At 45.4% G+C, this 19,897-nt stretch overlaps 1 protein-coding gene across 1 annotated transcript in view; it reads left to right on the top strand.

Annotated features, from left to right (window-relative positions):
- Positions 1-19,897, top strand: part of LOC135349606 (uncharacterized) — a 46,872-nt gene that overhangs the window by 2,720 nt on the left and 24,255 nt on the right. Inside the window, exons 5-6 of the mRNA XM_064548147.1 lie at positions 807-18,759; positions 18,843-19,352. Coding sequence (XP_064404217.1) covers positions 807-18,759; positions 18,843-19,352 — 18,463 coding nt within the window. The remainder of the gene's footprint in view (positions 1-806; positions 18,760-18,842; positions 19,353-19,897) is intronic.

Raw genomic sequence — 19,897 nt, forward strand, 5'->3', positions numbered from 1 at the left:
GTATAACAAAACAGTTATAAACTTAGTCGTGTTATCAGTCAACACTAAATTGTAGCTTTACAAAAGAGCTACTACTTGAATAGGCTTATTATCCAAAATTAAGTTATAGCCGGCCCCGTTAACTCTTGTTCAGGGCTGAAAAATGACAAAATTAATTAAGGCCCCGACAAAATTATTTGAAAGATTTATTTCTAAAAATTGTAAAATTTTTTATATTGGATCAACTGGATTAAAATTATGGCCGTTTAAAGATGTTCAACTACCTTCCCCCCCTCCGTAACGATTGGTTCTTTCAGCTGCCATAACTTGAATTCCGTTGATCCAATTGAAAATTTTTTTTTATTTTCTGAATGCTTGGAAAGATACCTTTCAAATGGTATCATCAAAGTTCTTATTTGAGATATAAAAGTTTTTGCCCATTTAGCCATACCATGAATAATAGCCCATGGTCCAAGGCTGAAAAATGACAAATTAAGGCCCCGACGAAATTTTGGATTGAAATATATCATTTGAAAGGTCTCTTTCTAAGCTTTCAGAAAATCATAAAAATTTTGAAATTAGATCAACGGTACTAAAGTTATGGGCGTTGGAAGATATTCAACTACCCTCCCTCCGTAATCACATAATTATCTTTGGTTTAATCAATGGTTCGGGGATTCTTTTAGCTTAAACTTCGTTGATCAAATTGCAACGATTTTTTTTTATTTTCTGCCAGCTTAAAAAGTACCTTTCAAATGGTGGCATCAATGTTCTACAATAAATTTATGTGTTCTTTTCATCACCTTTTCCCCCTCTCTCCACTTCAGACATGTCGCAATGTGCTAGACGGAAACTCCTGTGCCCCCAACTGCCCTGTGGAGGCGTACTCCGATACAAACGCCACCTGCCAATCATGCAATCAACAATGCCTGTCCTTTTCTGAACAAAGATTTGTCGCAGAAATTCCTGAGAATTTTATTACAGGGGCGACCCTTATAACGATTGTTGCCATGGATAGACGCACTCTCAACAGACCAATAGAATATTTGATCACAAAAGGAAACGAAAGACAAATATTTTCAATTAATCCGACCAATGGGATAGTCTCGCTGAGTTCAAACCTCGATAGGGAGACTGAAGAAGCACACACATTTACTGTGAGTGTCTTTGATGTGGGGACTCCTATTTCCGACCAATCAGCTTCTGTTTCTGTGATTGTCCTGGTGACTGACGTTAACGATGAACAACCTGTGTTTGAACAAGAACTTTATGATGCTTTTGTGATTGAAAATGCTCCCTCAGGCACTTTACTGGTGACAGTTCTAGCAACCGACCCAGACACTCCTCCCAATGCTATGGTTACGTATTCTATTGCCCCTGGAGTAACAAGTACTAGCGATTTTCAACTAGATGCTATCTCAGGCGAGCTGATAACCTCTCGATCGTTCGATTATGAAACCGAAACTAGGTATGAGCTGACGATACTAGCGATGGACAGTGGAGCACAGCCTCTCACAGGAACAACTACAGTACGAGTTACTATTGGCAACATCGATGATGTTAGTCCAATCTTTGAATTCTCTGAATACTTAACTAATATATCAGAAACAGCAGCAATTGGACAATCTGTGTTTACAGTAACGGCAACTGATGTAGATTCCGACGTCCTCACGTATAATATCACAAATGGAAATGAGGAGAGTATCTTCATTCTCCAGCCAAATACTGGACAACTAACTGTCGCTGCAAGATTAGATTTTGAAACCACTCAGATTCACACCCTCACAGTACGAGTTACCGATGGCAACACCCTCCCTGCCACTACCACTATCAGAGTGAATGTACTAAATGTTAACGACGAGCAACCAATTTTCTCATCACCTCAATATTCCGTAACTATATCAGAAGACATTTCCCTCAGCTCAACAGTGCTGCATACTAATGCTACAGATAGGGACATTGACTCAGTGATTGCCTACTCCCTCGCTGGTACTGATGCATTTATTGTCGATGGCTCAGGAAATATCATCACTCAAACCGAGCTAGATTTCGAGGTTCTATCCTCATATGAATTTGTGGTTATAGCAACAGATGATGGAGAACCATCACTATCAAGTTCAGCTACCGTGTTTATTCTTGTAACGGATATAAACGACAATCCCCCTATGTTTATAGACAGCGTTATCACCACTAGTCTCCGCGAGGACGCTCCCATTGACACCATTTTAACCGCACTCTCTGCAACTGACGCTGACTCGGGAAGAAATGGTCAGATAATTTATTCACTGTTCGAGCAAGGCTCTCAATTTTTCATCAATGCAAGCACTGGAGTGGTGCGTCTACTGCAATCCCTGGATTACGAGACAGATGTACGGCACACCGTTATTGTGGTAGCAACCGACCTTGGTGATCCAAACCTCTCCGCTAGAGCTAATTTGACGCTCATTGTGGAGGATGTAAACGACAACGCTCCAGTCTTCACAAACCTATTGTACACAGCTGCCGTTGACGAGGATGTTTCCATAGGGACCTCGATTGCACAAGTCTTTGCTACAGACCTTGACAGTGGAACAAATAGTTTGATTACATTTTCCATTTTGGCCAATAGTGAAATATTTGCGATTGAAATAGACACTGGAATTGTTCGTTTGCTGGCACGTTTAGACTTTGAGGAACAATCTCAGCACATCCTTACGCTAGTGGCTAGCAACTCGGAGAGCACCCTCCCCCTAATGACCTTTGTCACCCTAACGATCGTAGTCGTTGACACTAACGAAGAAGCACCAATGTTCTCTCTGAGTGAGTACAGTTTCTCTCTGCTCGAAAACCAGGGGTCAGGGGTTATTATCGGAGCTACCAGGGCCACTGATGGAGATGGAGGGACAAGTGGTGTTATTCGCTATGCTATCACAATAGGAAATCAGCGTGGCTTATTTGAAATAACGGTGGATGGAGAGCTGGTCACAGCAGGAACTACTGATAGAGAGCAACAAGATATGTACAACCTTGTTATCGTGGCAACAGATGAAGGAGTTCCACCACTTTCGTCCAGTGCTGATGTTCGAGTGATGATAATGGACGTAAACGACTCTCCCCCTCAATTCTCAGTGACCGTCCCCTACACGGCCTCAATATCAGAGAATCAACCCTTAGGGGTCAATATTGTAACCTCACCCCCTCTAACTGTCACAGATGCCGATGGAATAGGACCAAATTCTGAAATATTATACTCCATTGCTGATGGAAATTTGGGGAGAGCTTTCTCAATAGATGCTCAGACTGGACAGCTGCAAGTGGCGGGAGAGATCGATTTTGAAGTGAGGAGTGAGTACGAGCTGGTGATAGTAGCCATGGACGCTGGAATTCCCCCCCTCTCAAGCAGTGCTATTGTTATGGTGCAGATTATTGATGAGAATGACCACCAGCCTCGAGTGGATAATGTCTCTACAATACTATTATTCACTGAAGGAATGGATTTTTTGGTCGTAATGCCTCGAGTGATAGTCACGGATGAGGACACACTTGGGCTACGCCAACTCACATTGTCCCTCTCTGCCCCAGGACTCAGTATTGGGAATGTTGGGTCTCTCTTCTTTGAAGGCTCTCTGCCCCCCTCTGTAACCACGAGCTCACAAGACAATGGACGGCTGCTGGATGTGACTGGAGTATTTTCTGATGATGAAGCAACTCAAATTCTACGTGCTCTCGCCTTTAGAAACAATGATTTGGAACCAGACCTTCCATCAAGACTGGTACAGCTGCAAGTGTTTGATGGCATTTTTACCACCTCTCTCCAAATTGAAATACGATTCGAATTGATAAACGACAATTCACCGACCATTGATCTGGATACAAGCTCACCTGGCACTGGTTTCAACGCTGTATTTGTGGAGGGTGGAGCACCTGTAGCCCTCACTGGAGACGTTGCCATTAGCGATGCCGATAGCAATGCAGAGGGCATTGTATCACTGACAGTGGAACTCTTGAATGCTCAAGATGGCTTCCTAGAGAGGCTAATATTCACCTCCATACCTGACCACCTCGCAGTGCAGAGCAGTGGAGCGTTTAATCACACTCTCACCATCTCTTCCCGTACACCATTAGAGTTTTCATTCTCTGAGTCACTCCTGACCGCCCTTACCTATGTCAACCTTGCTGACGAACCACAAGCCATGCCTACTCGGACTGTACGCATCACCCTTAGCGATGGAGAACTCAGTAGCCCACCAGCTGTGAGCTCTGTAACGCTCACTCTTGTGAACGACCCTCCACGTCTAAACCTTGGCAACAATCCTGACTACCAAGTGGAGTTTGTTGAAGGACAAGGTTCTGTAATTACTACAGGAACCAACTTTACGTTATCTGATAGCGATAACGATATGCTTCAGAATGCAACAGTGACCCTTGTGAACCCTGCTGATGGAAATGGAGAAATGTTTATCATTGATAGTGCAAATACTGAGTTAACGATATCAGCCACTGAGCATACAATCACCGTATTAGGGCCTGCTTCGATATCCTCATTCTCAAATGCTATACGATCTGTTCGCTACAACAACATCTTGCAGAGTCCAAGTCCAAACATTCGAGAGGTTGTCTTCACCGTGTCTGATCTAGAGAGCACAAGCTCAGCTGTCACCCTCGTCTCCTTCAGTCTTCTTAACGACCCCCCAGTGTTGGACCTCAATGGACCCCACCCTGGGATAAACTACCAGACGGACTTCGTTGAAGACTCGCTTCCTATTGCTATCAGCAGTGAACTAACTCTAAGAGATGTTGACAGTCCCTCACTCCAGCTGGCTACTGTCCGACTATTCTCCACTCTGGACAATGAATCTGAGGGTCTATCTATCACCAGTAATGCAGGGGGTGCTCCTTTAATTACCGTGTCCCCCACGGAAATTATCATACAGGGAGCTGCAACAGCTGCCATGTATGCTACTCTTCTGCAAAGCCTCCGTTATTATAACAACGAGGCAGAACCTTCTGAAGGAATAAGAAGAATAGAATTTGTTGTGAGCGATGGAGAGGTCAATTCAACTGTCGCTGTGACAACAGTAACTGTCCGACAAGTTAACGATCCACCTGTACTTGTACTAAACAATGGAATACCATTTGCAGTGGTGTATATTGAAGAGTCTCCAGCCGTTGCTATAGTGAGCAGCGAACCTATTGCCATCCAAGATGCTGACAACAACACATTCAGCACGCTACTTGTGAGCATCTTCAACGCCTTGGACGGGAGTTCTGAGTTGCTAGGCTACCAAGACCCGAGTGATGACCTCTCCCTGGCCGTATCTCAAACTATCCTCCCACAACTTTCTCAGATCCACTACCAGTTCTCGTTCAGTTTGCAATCTTCCACAGCGGCCAACTATCAGAGTCTCATCTCCTCACTCACATATCGTCATAGTTCCCAGGAGCCGACCGCTGGTACTAGAGAAATCGATATCTCCCTTAACGATGGTGTGGACTCAAGCCTCTCACAACAAACCATGGTTACAATTGAATTACTTAACGATAATGCACCGATATTTCAGCAATTGTTCTACCAAGTACAAGCTCGCGAGAACGTTGCTAACATCACTGCAGTCACGGTCCTAGCAACAGACGACGATTCAGCCCGAGGCGATTTCTCCGAACATGGAACTGTTATCTACTCGATTGAATCTGGTAACGAACAGGGGTTCTTCTCAATCGATCCCCTCTCTGGAGTAATTCGTCTGGTGGTTCCATTAGACAGAGAAGAGACAGCCATTACTCCTGTGCTGATGGTGAGGGCTATCAACGTTGTCCCTCTAAACAACCCTCTCGCTGTGTACCCTTCAAGTTTTGTTCTTGTAGCTGTGGCTGATGTGAATGATAATGGACCACAATTTGTGGAGGTGTCTTATGAGTACAGTGTTGATGAGCATTCAGTAGGTGGTGTGTTTGTGGGTGTGGTCTCTGCAACAGACGCTGATGTCGGAAGTAATGCTGAGATACAGTACACAATTGATAGCGGAAATATAAACTCTGTATTCCAAATTAACCATGATACTGGCGTCATTTCAGTTGCCAACAGCAACCTATTGGATCGGGAATCTGTGGCACAATATATGCTAACAATTACTGCCAGAGATGGGGGAACTCCTGCAATTAGCAACACTACAATTGTCACTGTAACTCTCAATGATATTAACGATCAGCGACCGAGGTTCACAGCTGATCAGTACTCAGTAACCATTCCTGAGTCTGCAAGTGTTGGATTCTCAGTGCTAACTCTAACTGCCACAGACCTTGATACTGGCTCTAATGCAGAGTTAATGTACTCGCTAGAAGGAACTACTTTCTTTGCAGTCAACCAAAGCTCCGGACAACTAACTACCCTCTCCCCACTGGACCGGGAAAGCTCAACCATGCATGCATTCATTGCTGTAGTAATGGACAGGGGCTCCCCCCAGCTCTCCGCCACAGCTCAAATATTGATCACACTATCAGACGTCAACGATAACCACCCCCTGTTTCAACAAGGGAGCTACTCCGGCAGTGTTATTGAGAACGCACCAGCTGGACAGTTTGTGCTCAGTGTTACGGCCTTTGATGCTGATGCAGGCTCCAATGCTATGGTTACCTACTCACTGAATGGAACCACCGACTTCCAAATAGACCCTCAAAGTGGAATCATTGTAACCTCCGCTCCACTTGATAGGGAAACCATTCAACTGCAACAGTTCTTTGTAGTTGCACAAGACAATGGGGAAATTCCCTTACAGAGTGTTGTGGGCGTATCTGTTGCGGTATTGGACACTAACGATAACAGTCCACAATTCTTTGAGGCTAGTTACTCGGCACAAGTGTTGGAAAACTTACCAGCTCCACAAAACGTTTTGACAGTGGAAGCAAGAGATGAAGACGACGGCTCTAATGCTGTAATCAATTTCCGCCTTGTGAGTGGCGAGAATGTGTTTGCAATAAACCCAACCACTGGAGAGGTTATTACACGCGTGAGTTTAGATCGTGAAAAAACGTCACTGTACGAGCTTTTAGTGGTTGCTATGGACAACGGAGCACCACCACAAAGTTCAACCGTGCCTCTGGTGGTTAGAATATTGGATGAAAATGAACCTCCAATGTTTGACACTACCAGCTATTCGTTCACTGTGAGTGAGGGTACAGTTAGTGAAGTTGGAATGGTATCGGCATCTGACCTGGATGAGGGTTCAAATTCCGATATCACATACTCCATTCGGGAATCTGTTCCCTTCATTGTCCACCCTACCACTGGTGTGGTGAGTGTGTCCGTTGCTTTGGACAGAGAGACAATGTCGGGCTACAACTTCACCGTGGTTGCGAATGATGGTGGTGGATTATCCACCAGTGTTGGCGTGGTGATTATAGTCTCGGACATTAATGATGTAACTCCCACTTTCTCACAGCCGAGCTACACAATCTCCTTACCTGAAGATCAACCTTTAACCTGCGGATTACTGATATTGATGGCAACTGATAGAGACGTTGGGGTTAATGCTGCCATTACATACAGTCTGAGCAGTGCAGTGTTTGGTTTGGACGTAGCCTCAGGGGGTCTGTGTTTAATTACCCCCCTCGATGCTGAAAGAGTGGCTGCATACAATCTCTCAGTGACTGCTACCGATAATGGGACTCCTTTCCTCAGTTCTACTGCTATGGTGATCGTAAACGTCATTGATATTAACGACAACCCCATCCAGATAATCACCATGACATCGCAGACACTGTACACTGAGGAGGGATCCCCTGTGACGATTGCTCCAGATATGATAGTACTTGATCCAGACGTTACAGCTGAGGTGATAACTGCATCTGTTACTCTGTTGGGGGCGCTCACGCAAGACCCCCAGCTGACTGTAGACGAGAGTGCAACCTTCGGCTTTAGTTTGAATGGAATCCAGTTAACGATTGATACACCACAAAGCGCCACTTTCTTCCAAAGTGTTCAATATACTAACCCTTTGTCCGAGCCATCACCTCACACACTGATCGCTCAGTTCACAGTCTCTGATGGTATACACATTGCCGTGACGAATATCAGCATCACTATAGTAACAATCAACGACAATTCTCCTATTGTCCTGTTGTCCGGAACAGAAGTGAATACCACTGCTGTGTTCACTGAAGACACGACTATCGGACAGCTACTCTCACCGCAAGCCATGCTGCTTGATGCTGACTCTGATGCAGAGACACTCTCCAACATTGTAGCAGTACTATCAAATCCACTCGATGGTGGACTGGAGTTCTTGACTGCCCAATCCAATGGGATTGTGGCCGTTTTCCCACCGTCTGGAGGGCACACTTTGCAATTTCTGGGCCCTGCCTCCATTCAGGATTTTGCTGATGCCCTATCTACCCTTCGATACCATAGTAACACGAACAATCCTCAGCTGCCGCTGGAACGAGTTGTGCAAGTCACTGCATATGATGGATCTCTTGTCAGCCAGCGTAGCTATGTCTCGGTTGAGATTGTGCCCGTGAATGACCCACCAAACTTGCAGCTCAGTTTTGGAGGAGATCTCAACACCACATACACTGAGCACCGCCCACCCATATTGTTGACGTCCAATGGTTACTCTCTCACAGACCCAGACTCTCCTCTCCTCACTGAAGCAACTGTCACAATTATCAACCCCTTGGATAATAGCGAGTATATCTTATTGGATTTACCCACCTCCCTAACAATTACTCGAACATCCAATGGTGAAATAATGATATCAGGTCAGGGGATTGTATCAGAGTATGCTGAGCTACTTCGAAGTATCCGCTATCTTAACAACGCTACCAATCCAACACCTGGCAGTCGAGAAGTGGAGTTCAGTGCCAGTGATGGACAACTGAGCGCCATGGCTACAGCCGATGTTGATGTGGTAACTGTGAATGATCCACCAATCGTTGATCTAAATGGGCCGCTATCAGGAGTTGATCATGTGACAAGCTTCACTGAAGGGGGTGCTCCTATTTTACTTTCCTCCCCTGATGTAACTATATTGGATACAGATAGCAACGTGCTGATTTTGATGACTGTGCAAATCATATCTGCAAGAGATGGAACCAGCGAGATTCTCATCGCTCCCCAAACAACTCTCAACTCTTTCTTTGATGCCTCCACTGGCCAACTGGAAGTGAGGGGAGTGGCCTCTGTATTCGAGTACCAGAACATTCTGAGTGGCGTGCTGTATCAGAATACAGCTAATGAGCCGGAGGGAGAGTCCAGGGAGATCACTGTTGCTGTTAGCGATGGACAACAGAGTAGCACTCTAGCAACGGTCAGTGTGTTGTTTGTACGTGTTAATGACCCACCACAACTGTTCCTGGACACTGGCGGACAATTTAGTCCGGTATACATTGAAAACAGTCCAGGCGTATCGATTGTCAACACTCGCAGGGCCCAGATTGTCGATGTTGATAGTGCCACTCTGAGTTATCTGAGAGTTGAACTTGGTAACTTACTGGACAGAGAGTTGGAGACTCTCACCACCTCCTCCATACCAGACCTAATAGTGGACACCGAGCGGGGGGAACAAACAGCTGTGTATGTGTTCTCCTTCCCCACCCCATCTCCGCTAGTATTATTCCAAGAGCTCTTACTCTCGTTAACATATATTAACTTGGCAGCCGAGCCAAACGCTACTGAGGCAAGAATTGCCACAGTAACAGTGAGCGATGGACAACTGGATAGCTCTCCTGCGATAGCTACCATATCTATAGCTCTTGTGGACGACAATCAACCACTTTTCATGCCAACAAGCTACTTATTTGCAATAACTGAAGGCATTAGTATTGATACAGCCCTAGGGTTTGTAGTAGCCATGGACGCTGATGTTGGAGATGAGTTTCTGTATCAGCTCTCAACTACCGATTCTCCGTTCAATATTGATAGTGTAAGTGGTGAGATCAGAGTGGGCGGAGCTCTGGACAGAGAGGCTACGGATGAGTACACACTGACTGTTATTCTAACGAGAACAGAGAGTCCGTTCAGTAGCTTCAACGATGAGGCAACTGTTGTTGTAACAATATTGGATGAAAACGATCAAACTCCAATGTTTAATGCGAGTGTGTATATATTTGACATTCCTGAGAATTTGGACATGGCTACTCCAGTGGGTGTGGTCCACGCTACGGACGGAGACATTGGAAATAACTCACAATTGTTATACTCCATCAACCAAGCAACTCCGTTTATTGTCAATCCTCAATCTGGAGTCATATCTCCCAACCTAATACTTGATCAAGAGGAGATCTCCAGCTACCAATTCACAGTTACTGTTCAAGATAGCGGCCAACCAATTCTCTCCGCTACCGCTATTGTCATGGTAACACTATCAGACATCAACGATAACCACCCCCTGTTCTCACAGTCCGTCTACTCTGCTGTAATTATAGACAATGCACCAACGGGCGCTAGTCTCTTCCAATTATCAGCGACAGACCGTGATGAGGGATCAAATGGTCATGTGACCTTCGGTCTACTCCCTCTCAGTAGCTTCTTCTCGCTCAACAGCAGCACTGGGACTATAGTCACTGCTGACAATCTCGCTCCTGGCCTGTATAATTTCACCGCTGTTGCCGTGGATTCTGGAGCACCCCCTCTCTCCTCGACGGCGTCAGTGTCCATTCAAGTGTTGAGCTTTGACTCCACCCTTCCTCAATTCAGCCAATCGCTGTACGAGGGGGAGGTGGTTGAAAATTCCCCAGAGGGGGTATCAATTCTCACAATTTTGGCCGAGGACCCCCTGACTGGGGGTTCGCTCACGTACTCTATACCCTCTACTGCTTCAACTCCTCCCTTTGCCCTCCACCCTCTCACTGGTCAGCTGACTACTAGCGGCAACCCAACGCTCGATAGAGAGTTGCAGAATGTCTATCAGTTTCAAGTTACTGCTACTGCAGCTGATGGCGAGCGAGTAGGGGTTGCCTTGGTGATTGTTCGTGTCAGAGACGCTAACGATTTCCCTCCTCTCTTTGTGCTACCATCTTATACGTTCAGTGTACCAGAAAACTCACTAGATGCAAGTGTCGGTAACGTACTGGCCAGGGACTTGCGTGACATTGGAAATAATGCATTGATTGTCAGTTACACTTCCTCTGATGAAGCGTTCGCAATAAGTGCAGATGGGGAGATTACTGTGGCTGAACTACTTGACAGGGAGACCATGGAAATGCATGTACTCATTGTCACGGCAATAGACGGAGGTACACCAGCTCTCTCCGGTTCTGCATCAGTAACTGTGAACGTACTGGACCGTAATGACAATCCACCAGTGTTCACAATGGACGTGTTTGAAGGTAGTGTGCAAGAGAGACAACAGATAGGTACCCCGGTGCTAATCGTCATGGCTATCGACTCTGACATTGAATCAAATGCAGTTGTGTCTTATTCAACAAACCACACCCTCTTTAGCGTACACCCTCAAACTGGAGAGTTATCAACAATGGCTGAACTTGACTTTGAGACTCTAGGTAGCATTATTGAGGTAACCATATTTGCAATGGACAGAGGAGAACCTTCTTTGTCCGCCATGGCTCTTGCTTTAATCACCATTCTGGATGTAGATGATTCGCCTCCAATGTTCTCACGGCCTGAGTACATCGTTGCAGTACTCGAAGAGCAATTATTCTCGGCTTTGCTGCAGTTCAATGCCACAGATATTGACAGTGGTCCTAACAATCCTCTCATCTACGCTATTGTCGAGGGAACGGCACAGTTTAGAATCAGCTCTACTGGACTTCTGTCTGTCGTGCAATCATTGGATAGAGAGGTAGTCGCTCAACATGTACTCATAATCTCAGCAACTAGCCAGGACTTCACTGGAGCTAGTCTGTCTGCTACAGCTAGAGTGATTGTGCAAGTATCGGACGTAAACGATCATCCTCCCCAATTCACTGGATTGCCATATCAATTCACAATATCTGAAGGAGCTCCTGACAATGCTATACTAGGCACGCTCACTGCCACGGACAATGACATCGGCCCTAATGCAAACGTGAGTGGGTTTGTCTTAATTAATGAGGAGGATTCTGCAGGAATATTTGATCTAGACCCCCAATCAGGGCTGTTGCGACTGTCCCTCGCCAACGAATTGGACAGAGAGACGATGGATAGCTACCTGTTACAGGTGGGCGTGGCAGATGGAGACACACCCACTAGTCTATTCTCAATTACCAACGTCTCTATAACAATCACAGACGTTAATGACAACCCTCCAATGTTCGAGCTCCCAGAGTATACTACAAGCGTAAGGGAAAGTGCCAATACAGGGCTTGTATTTTTTACAGCTCTAGCCACTGACAATGACCAAGGCTCTAACGCTATGGTGTCATACTCGTTGGTCCCACCCTCCCCTTTCTTCTCCGTCAACGCTACAACAGGGGGTGTGTTACTGGCCAGCACTGTGGACTTTGAATCACAACAATTCCACACTCTAACGATTGTAGCCACAGACATGGGGACACCTCCTCTGTCAGGCTCCACCTCCCTCCTCGTCAATATTATCGATGCTGACGACCTACCCGTTGTCTTCACACCTGACAGCTTCTCTGGGGGAGTTTTTGAGAATTCTAACACTGGAACCCCCATACTAACGGTAACAGCACAGGACCCGGATACTATACAGAGCAATCCAATCACTTATTCACTTGAAGAGAACGTTCCTTTCTCGATTGATGCTCAAAGCGGCCTCATTTCAGTGGCTTCAGCTATAGATCGAGAAACTATCGACATGCATACGTTTCAAGTATTTGCCGGCAACCTCCCGGGTATCAGCGCTACGGCAACAGTCACTGTGGTGGTGCTGGATGTCAACGACGTTGTACCCGTATTTGCAAATGAAATTTTCGAGTTCCAAGCTCTCGAATCAGCGACTGTTGGTATAGAAATAGGACAAGTAAATGCTACTGATGGAGACATTGGCTCTGCTGGAGAGGTGGTGGCTTATGGAATTCAGGGGGGTTCTGGAGAATTTGCTATCGATCCCCAGACAGGGGTTATTACACTCGCACAGAGCTTGGACTTTGAATTAATGCAAGTTCATATTATCACGGTAACAGCGAGAGATGGGGGGACTTCTTCACTTACTGGCAGTGCGGAAGTGAGGATATCTGTACTAGACATTAATGACAACACTCCTCAGTTCTCCATGGCAACGTACACTACCGTAATTGCCGAGACAGAACCTATTGGAGCATTCGTTTTTACGGCACAAGCAGCTGATGCTGACTCAGGAATTAACCAACGTATCACCTACTCTCTCGGCAACCCCTCGCGCTCTCAATTTTCAATAGACCCCCAGACTGGCGATATCAATACTACTGCCCCCCTAGCCTTGCAGAACTACACATTGACTATGATTGCCACTGACAACGGCACACCACCTCTTTCAAACTCGGCAGTTTTAGTTATCCAAGTGACGGACACAAACGAACGACCACAATTCAGCCAGCCATTATATTCAGTATCGCTAGTTGAGAATATGGCAGTGGGGTCGACAGTGTTGCAGGTGTCTGCTATTGACTCGGACGTGGGGGGCAACGCTGCTATTATGTACGCCATACAGACGCAGGGGGTATTTGTAATTGAAAATATTTCTGGAAATTTGATATTGAATGAGATGTTAGATTTTGAAGAAGTACAATCATACGAACGAATCGTTATAGCAACGGACTCAGGCACCCCTCCCCTCTCTGCTACAGCGACTGTATTGTTTACAATTGAAGATATCAATGATAATAGTCCTGAGTTCAGTCAGAGTGATTACATAGCAATCATATCCGAGGGGTTGCCAGCCGGCAGCGAGGTAATTAGAGTGAGTGCAACGGACCGTGACAGCTCAGATAATGCAGTAGTTGTTTACAGCCTGAGGGAAGATAGCCCTTTGTTTACAATCAACCCCGTGAGTGGAGCAATCTTCACACTACAGGAGCTAGACTTTGAATTATCGCAGAACTTTGCTCTATCAGTGATGGCACAAGACAGGGGAGAACCCCCTCTCAACAGCACAGTGGGCGTAGCAGTGCTAGTCACAGATGTTGACGACAACCCACCCGTCTTTGACCAACAGCTGTACCAAATCTCCGTATCTGAGAACGCTACAATTGGGAGTGTTTTATTGAGTGTGAATGCAAGCGATCGGGACGGCAACGAAAATGCTGCCATACTATACAGTCTGTCAGGTCAGGTTCCAATTCCATTCCAACTCGATTCCAATACTGGAGATATAACTGTCATGGATCCAGGATTGGACAGAGAGTCCATTGACAGCTACACACTTACAGTGATTGCAAGTAATCCTTTTTCAACTGTATTTACTGCTACCACTATTGTCCAAATCAGTGTGTTGGATTCAAATGATGTAGTACCAAGTTTTGACAGGGAATTATTTCAATTTACGATATCTGAAGCTATGGAAACAGGATTTAGCATCGGTACAATAGCCGCTCGAGATAATGATGTCGGAACAAATGCACAAGTATCATACTCGCTTCTGCCATCCTCCGATTTTGTATCAGTAGTAATGGAAACAGGAGAACTTCAAGTTTCCGGGGAGCTGGATTTTGAAGCCACTCCCCTTATTGAGTTAACGCTGATAGCCACAGATGCTGGCACACCTCCTCTTACGTCAGCTGTCACCGTGCAAGTGATCTTAACGGACGTTAATGATGTCCAGCCTCTTGTCACCTTCACTCAGAGCCAATTCCAATATATTGAAGAGTCCGCTCCGATAAATATCGCAGGGAGTATCTCTATCATTGACCCAGACACTTCATCCCTGCAGAATGCCGTGGTGATGCTTACCCTCGGGTCCAATGGGGTCCCTCCCCCCTCGGACTTCATACAGCTGGATCGTGGGTTCAGTGAAAGCCAAGGTCTTGTTCTCACTGCCTCTGCAAATCTTATCAATATCACTGGCCCAGCCACCCCACAAGTGTATACCAGCGTCATGTCACGACTGCAATTTGGCAGCACGGCAGGAGAACCACTGAACGGCCTCAGGCAAATTAGCCTGCAAGTATCCGATGGTGTTTTTACCAGCAATGTTGGGGTGATCTCCGTTTCTGTGGTAACAATCAATGATAATCCCCCGGTGTTGGATCTGAGTGTTGCTATGGATGGTGTGGGCTATCAGACAACTTTTGTGGAGGGCGGATCGTTTGTATTTTTAGTAGCTGGAGATGCAATGTTAACCGACTTAGACGGTGATGTGATAGAGGCAGTTTTAGTTAACCTCACTAACCCTCTGGATGGTACGCAAGAGGTAATCAGCTCCATCTCATTCGGATCTGTCACTGTGGAAGCAACCGGCCACATCCTCTCACTCATAGGCCCCGCCTCTATATCGGAGTTCGAGTTGATCTTGCAAACAGTTACTTACGAGAACAGAGCAGGAGAACCAAGCGATACTCAGACTCCTCGATTGGTGGAGTTTACAGTTACTGATGGCAACCTAACCAGTAATCCAGCTGTAACCAGTGTTCGAATACAGCTTGTGAACGACCCCCCCTCTCTCTTCCTGGGGGGTACTGTTAGGGACGTTACCCTTACCTATTTCGAAACCGACGCCAATCTTCTGTTATTTCCAATGAATTTTGTCCTGTCAGATTCTGATTCAGAGCAAATCTCGTTTGTGAATATAACTATAATTAATTTTGAGCCTATAGTTGATCGATTCTTGTTTTCAGCAGAGGGCAGTAACCTCACAATTGAAGTTCTAAGCGGTACACTTTTGGTGAGCGGGCCGGCAGCCATTGAAGACTTTGAGGATTTCCTAACTAGTGTGGCTTACCTCAACACGCTGGTGGACAGCGAGGAGATGGACCAACTACAGGGAGGAAAGGTTGTCGTATATTCTGTCAGCGATGGCTTCCAAACGAGTGCAGTAGCCATGGCATTTATCACATTCTCTGCTGTTAATGATCCTCCGTTTATAGATCTCAACGGACCAGAAGAAGGGACAGACTTCTTTGCAGTTCTCACCGAGGGAGATACTTCTATACCCATTGTGTCCAACCAAGCCACCCTCACTGATAGCGACTCTGACACCTTGATATTCGTGAGTGCTCACTTACAAGCTGCACTCGATGGCGGCCAAGAATTGTTGAGTGTATCAAGTTCTAGCAACATCAATGCACTCTTCAACACCTCTACTAATCAGCTCATCCTAACGGGACCTGCAACAGTTGAGGAATTTCAGGTTATTCTGCTCACTATGGTTTATCAACATCTCGGACCTGAACCCACCCCTGGAATCCGTGTAGTAACTATAGTAACAAGCGACGGAGAAGCGTTGAGTTTGCCGGCCGTCTCTAGAATCAATGTGCAGAGTATCAACGATCCTCCTCTCATCGTTTTCGACCTCACTAATACCCCATTCACAGAGGGTGGACCTCCAGTGGCTTTGCTTACAAGTGTGAGTGTATCTGATCCAGATAATCTACTACTGGCCTTCGCTACCGTAACCATCGACAATGCCCAAGATTCTCTGCAGGAGGTCATATTCAGTCAAGTGGGTGGAGTCAATGTAACCACATCACAAGCCGGCAGTAGACTATCGTTTACATTCATCCTATCATCACCAACTGTTGAGAATTTTGAATTTTTTCTAGCTGGACTATTTTACAATAATCTCGCAAGTGAGCCGACCCCTGGGGGCAGAAATATTACCCTGGTCTTATCTGATGGGGAAGATCTCAGTGCCCCTGTAATTATCACCCTCGTTGTGGAGGAAATAAACGACAACAGCCCCGTATTTCAAAACCCCCCCGCTCAAGTTAACGTGTTGGAGAATGCAATTGTTGGAACAGATGTTTATCAACCAACCGTATTCGATGAAGATGCTAATTCTGAAATTACTTACTTCCTATTGGACTCTTCCTCTATGTTCAATATCTCTGCTAGCAGTGGTCTGGTGACATTAGGGCGTGGTCTGGATAGAGAGACTAGAAGCTCCTACCTCCTCACCCTCACAGCCTCGGACGGACTTAACACAGTGGAGCTATCTTTCCTTGTTGTGGTACTGGATGTCAATGATGTCTCACCCGTGTTTCAACAACCACTGTACACAGAGAATGTGGATGAGAACACTCCGCTCAACACTCTGGTAACTATAGTGACAGCTAGCGACGAGGATGCTGGTACCAACGCTCAGTTGAGGTATGCAATCAGTGCTGGAAATCTAGAGAATGTATTCGCTATCGATAGTAGCAACGGTAGTGTTTCAGTTGTTGGTAGTTTGGATTTTGAGAGAGTGGAGTCTTACAGTTTAATGGTGATAGCACGAGACATGGGAGAACCTGCTCGTACTGGCACAGCGTTTGTCGTTGTGTCGGTTAGGAATGTAAATGATAATCCACCCATTTTCAATCCCAATTTTGTGTCCATCGAATGGACTGAAGATACCCCTATCAACACGGTAATCTACACTGCTATGGCAACAGATAACGATGCAAACGCGGAACTAGCCTACAGTCTGATATCTGGTGATGAAATTTTGTTTAGAATTGAATCTCTTTCTGGAAATGTAATTTTAATATCTCCCCTTGACTTTGAAAAAAACAGTTCACATAACCTGGAACTTCAAGTTTATGATGGACAGTTTACTGATTTGTTGCAGCTGAACATTACTGTCGGAGATGTTAATGATAATAGACCCATTTTTGAACTGAACAGTTTCTCTGTTAGTATTTCTGAGAATGCATCCATTGGAGTGAACATACTAGCCGGACTGTTGGTGGTGAGAGATGAGGACGAAGGGTCTAATGCAGCTGTGCAGTTTGTCATCGAGTCAGGTGATCCTCTCAATCAATTTGCCTTCAATATTGTCAACATCAACACAGCACAACTTGTTCTGATTGGACGCCTGGACAGAGAGACTCGAGATAGTTACTTGGTAACGATTGTTGCTCGAAATCCCAACAACCGTCTTCAAAACGACACTGCAATTGTCAATATTCAAGTGGAAGATGTAAACGACTTTTCTCCAGTGTTCAATTCTTCTCAATATGTATTCTCCATCAAGGAACATGTTTCACTCGGAAGTACAGTTGGTACTGTGTTTGCTGTGGACCAAGATATTGGCTCTAATGGTCATGTGAATTATGATATCGTCTCAGGTGATCCTGATGGGGATTTTAATATTTCTACAACTGGCCAGATACGAGTGTCACGTGTACTGGATAGAGAGATGACATCACAATATACCTTGGAGGTATCAGCGCAAGACAGGGGGAGTCCTCCTCTCTCCACGACAACCATTGTCGACATCTCAGTAGGGGACATTAACGACCACAGGCCGCAGTTTATAATGGACGTTATTCAAGTGACTCTACCAGAGAACTCTTCTGGAGGTACATCGTTGACCACCCTCCAAGCCACGGACTCAGATGAAGGCATTAACGCACAAATACAGTACAGCGTACATCCTGCCAATACATCGCAATTTTTCATCAACCAAAACGGGACACTATTCACCTTGGAAACATTTGACTACGAGACTGACCCCAGTATACTGGAAGTCATTGTACTGGCTACTGATGGGGGCTCACCATTTCTAGTTACGGAGGCACGGGTGATTATATTTTTATTGAATGTCAATGAATTTCCTCCAGTGTTTGAGGAGGCTGTGTATAGTGTGTCGGTGCTCGAGAGTGTGGCTACCATGACGACAATAACAACAGTGTCCGCTACTGACATGGATGGCGGGGATGCAGGAGAAATAGAGTATATCATCCTCCTGCATAATGTTCCGTTCGCCATTGACAATGTTACAGGTTAGTGGTATTATTAAAATTGTTATGTGTTGTTACAATTATTATTCATACCTAACTGTTGCTCCTACCATCCACATGTACAGGTGATGTGTTTACTACTGAACTCCTGGACAGGGAAATATTATCCTCATACGAGTTTACAATCTCAGCGACCAATCCGCTTGGAGATCCTCCCATGGTTTCCACAACTACTATACGAGTGACGCTACAAGACGTCAATGACAACCAGCCTATTTTCAGCAGGAACACTTATAGCGGGGTAATCACCACACGCACACAAGTGGGTACGGCAATACTTTCCGTGTCAGCTGTGGACTCCGATCTCGATGGCAACGGAGCCATTGAATACTCTCTAATAGAGCAGAGTAATTTGTTTATTGTGGATCTGTTGTCAGGAGAAGTGACTCTAATTAGTGAGATCAGTGATGCAGAGACGTTCCAACTGGTTGTGATGGCTACTGATCAAGGCAACCCTCGACTGAGCAGCAACGCCACGGTGATTATCAGGGTCGTACCCCCAGTACAAGTGGAGTTCTCACAGGATGGAGCTGGTTTCTTATTAGCCGGGGCCTCAGCGGTACAGCAGCCTATAGGTGAGAGCAAAACTTCTGTGTTTAATCAATGGGTTTGAAGACTCTTTTAGCTGCCATAACTTGAATTCCATGGATCCAATTACAACGATTTTTGGATTTTCAGAAACCTTAAAAAGAGACCTTTCAAATGCTGTCATCAAAGTTCATACTTAAGCGATAAAATTATTTGCCTATTTGGCCAAACCATGAATAATAGCCCATGGTCCAAAGCCGAAAAACGGCAAATTAAGACCCTAACGAAATTTTGGATCGAAACACATCATTTGAAAGGTCTTTTTCTAAGCTTTCAGAAAATCATAAAATTTGTGACATTGGATCAACGGTACTAAAATTATGGGCATTGAAAGATGTTCATGTTTAATCAATTGGTTCAAGGACTCTTTCAGCTGCCATAACTTGAATTCCATGGATCCAATTGCAACAAATTTTGGATTTTTCGAAACCTTAGAAAGAGACCTTTCAAATGGTGTCATCAAAGTTCATACTTAAGCGATAAAATTATTTGCCGATTTTGCCAAACCATGAATAATAGCCCATGGTCCAAA

The sequence above is a fragment of the Halichondria panicea genome, chromosome 16 (genome assembly GCF_963675165.1).
Source record: "Halichondria panicea chromosome 16, odHalPani1.1, whole genome shotgun sequence".
Classification (NCBI taxonomy): domain Eukaryota; kingdom Metazoa; phylum Porifera; class Demospongiae; order Suberitida; family Halichondriidae; genus Halichondria; species Halichondria panicea.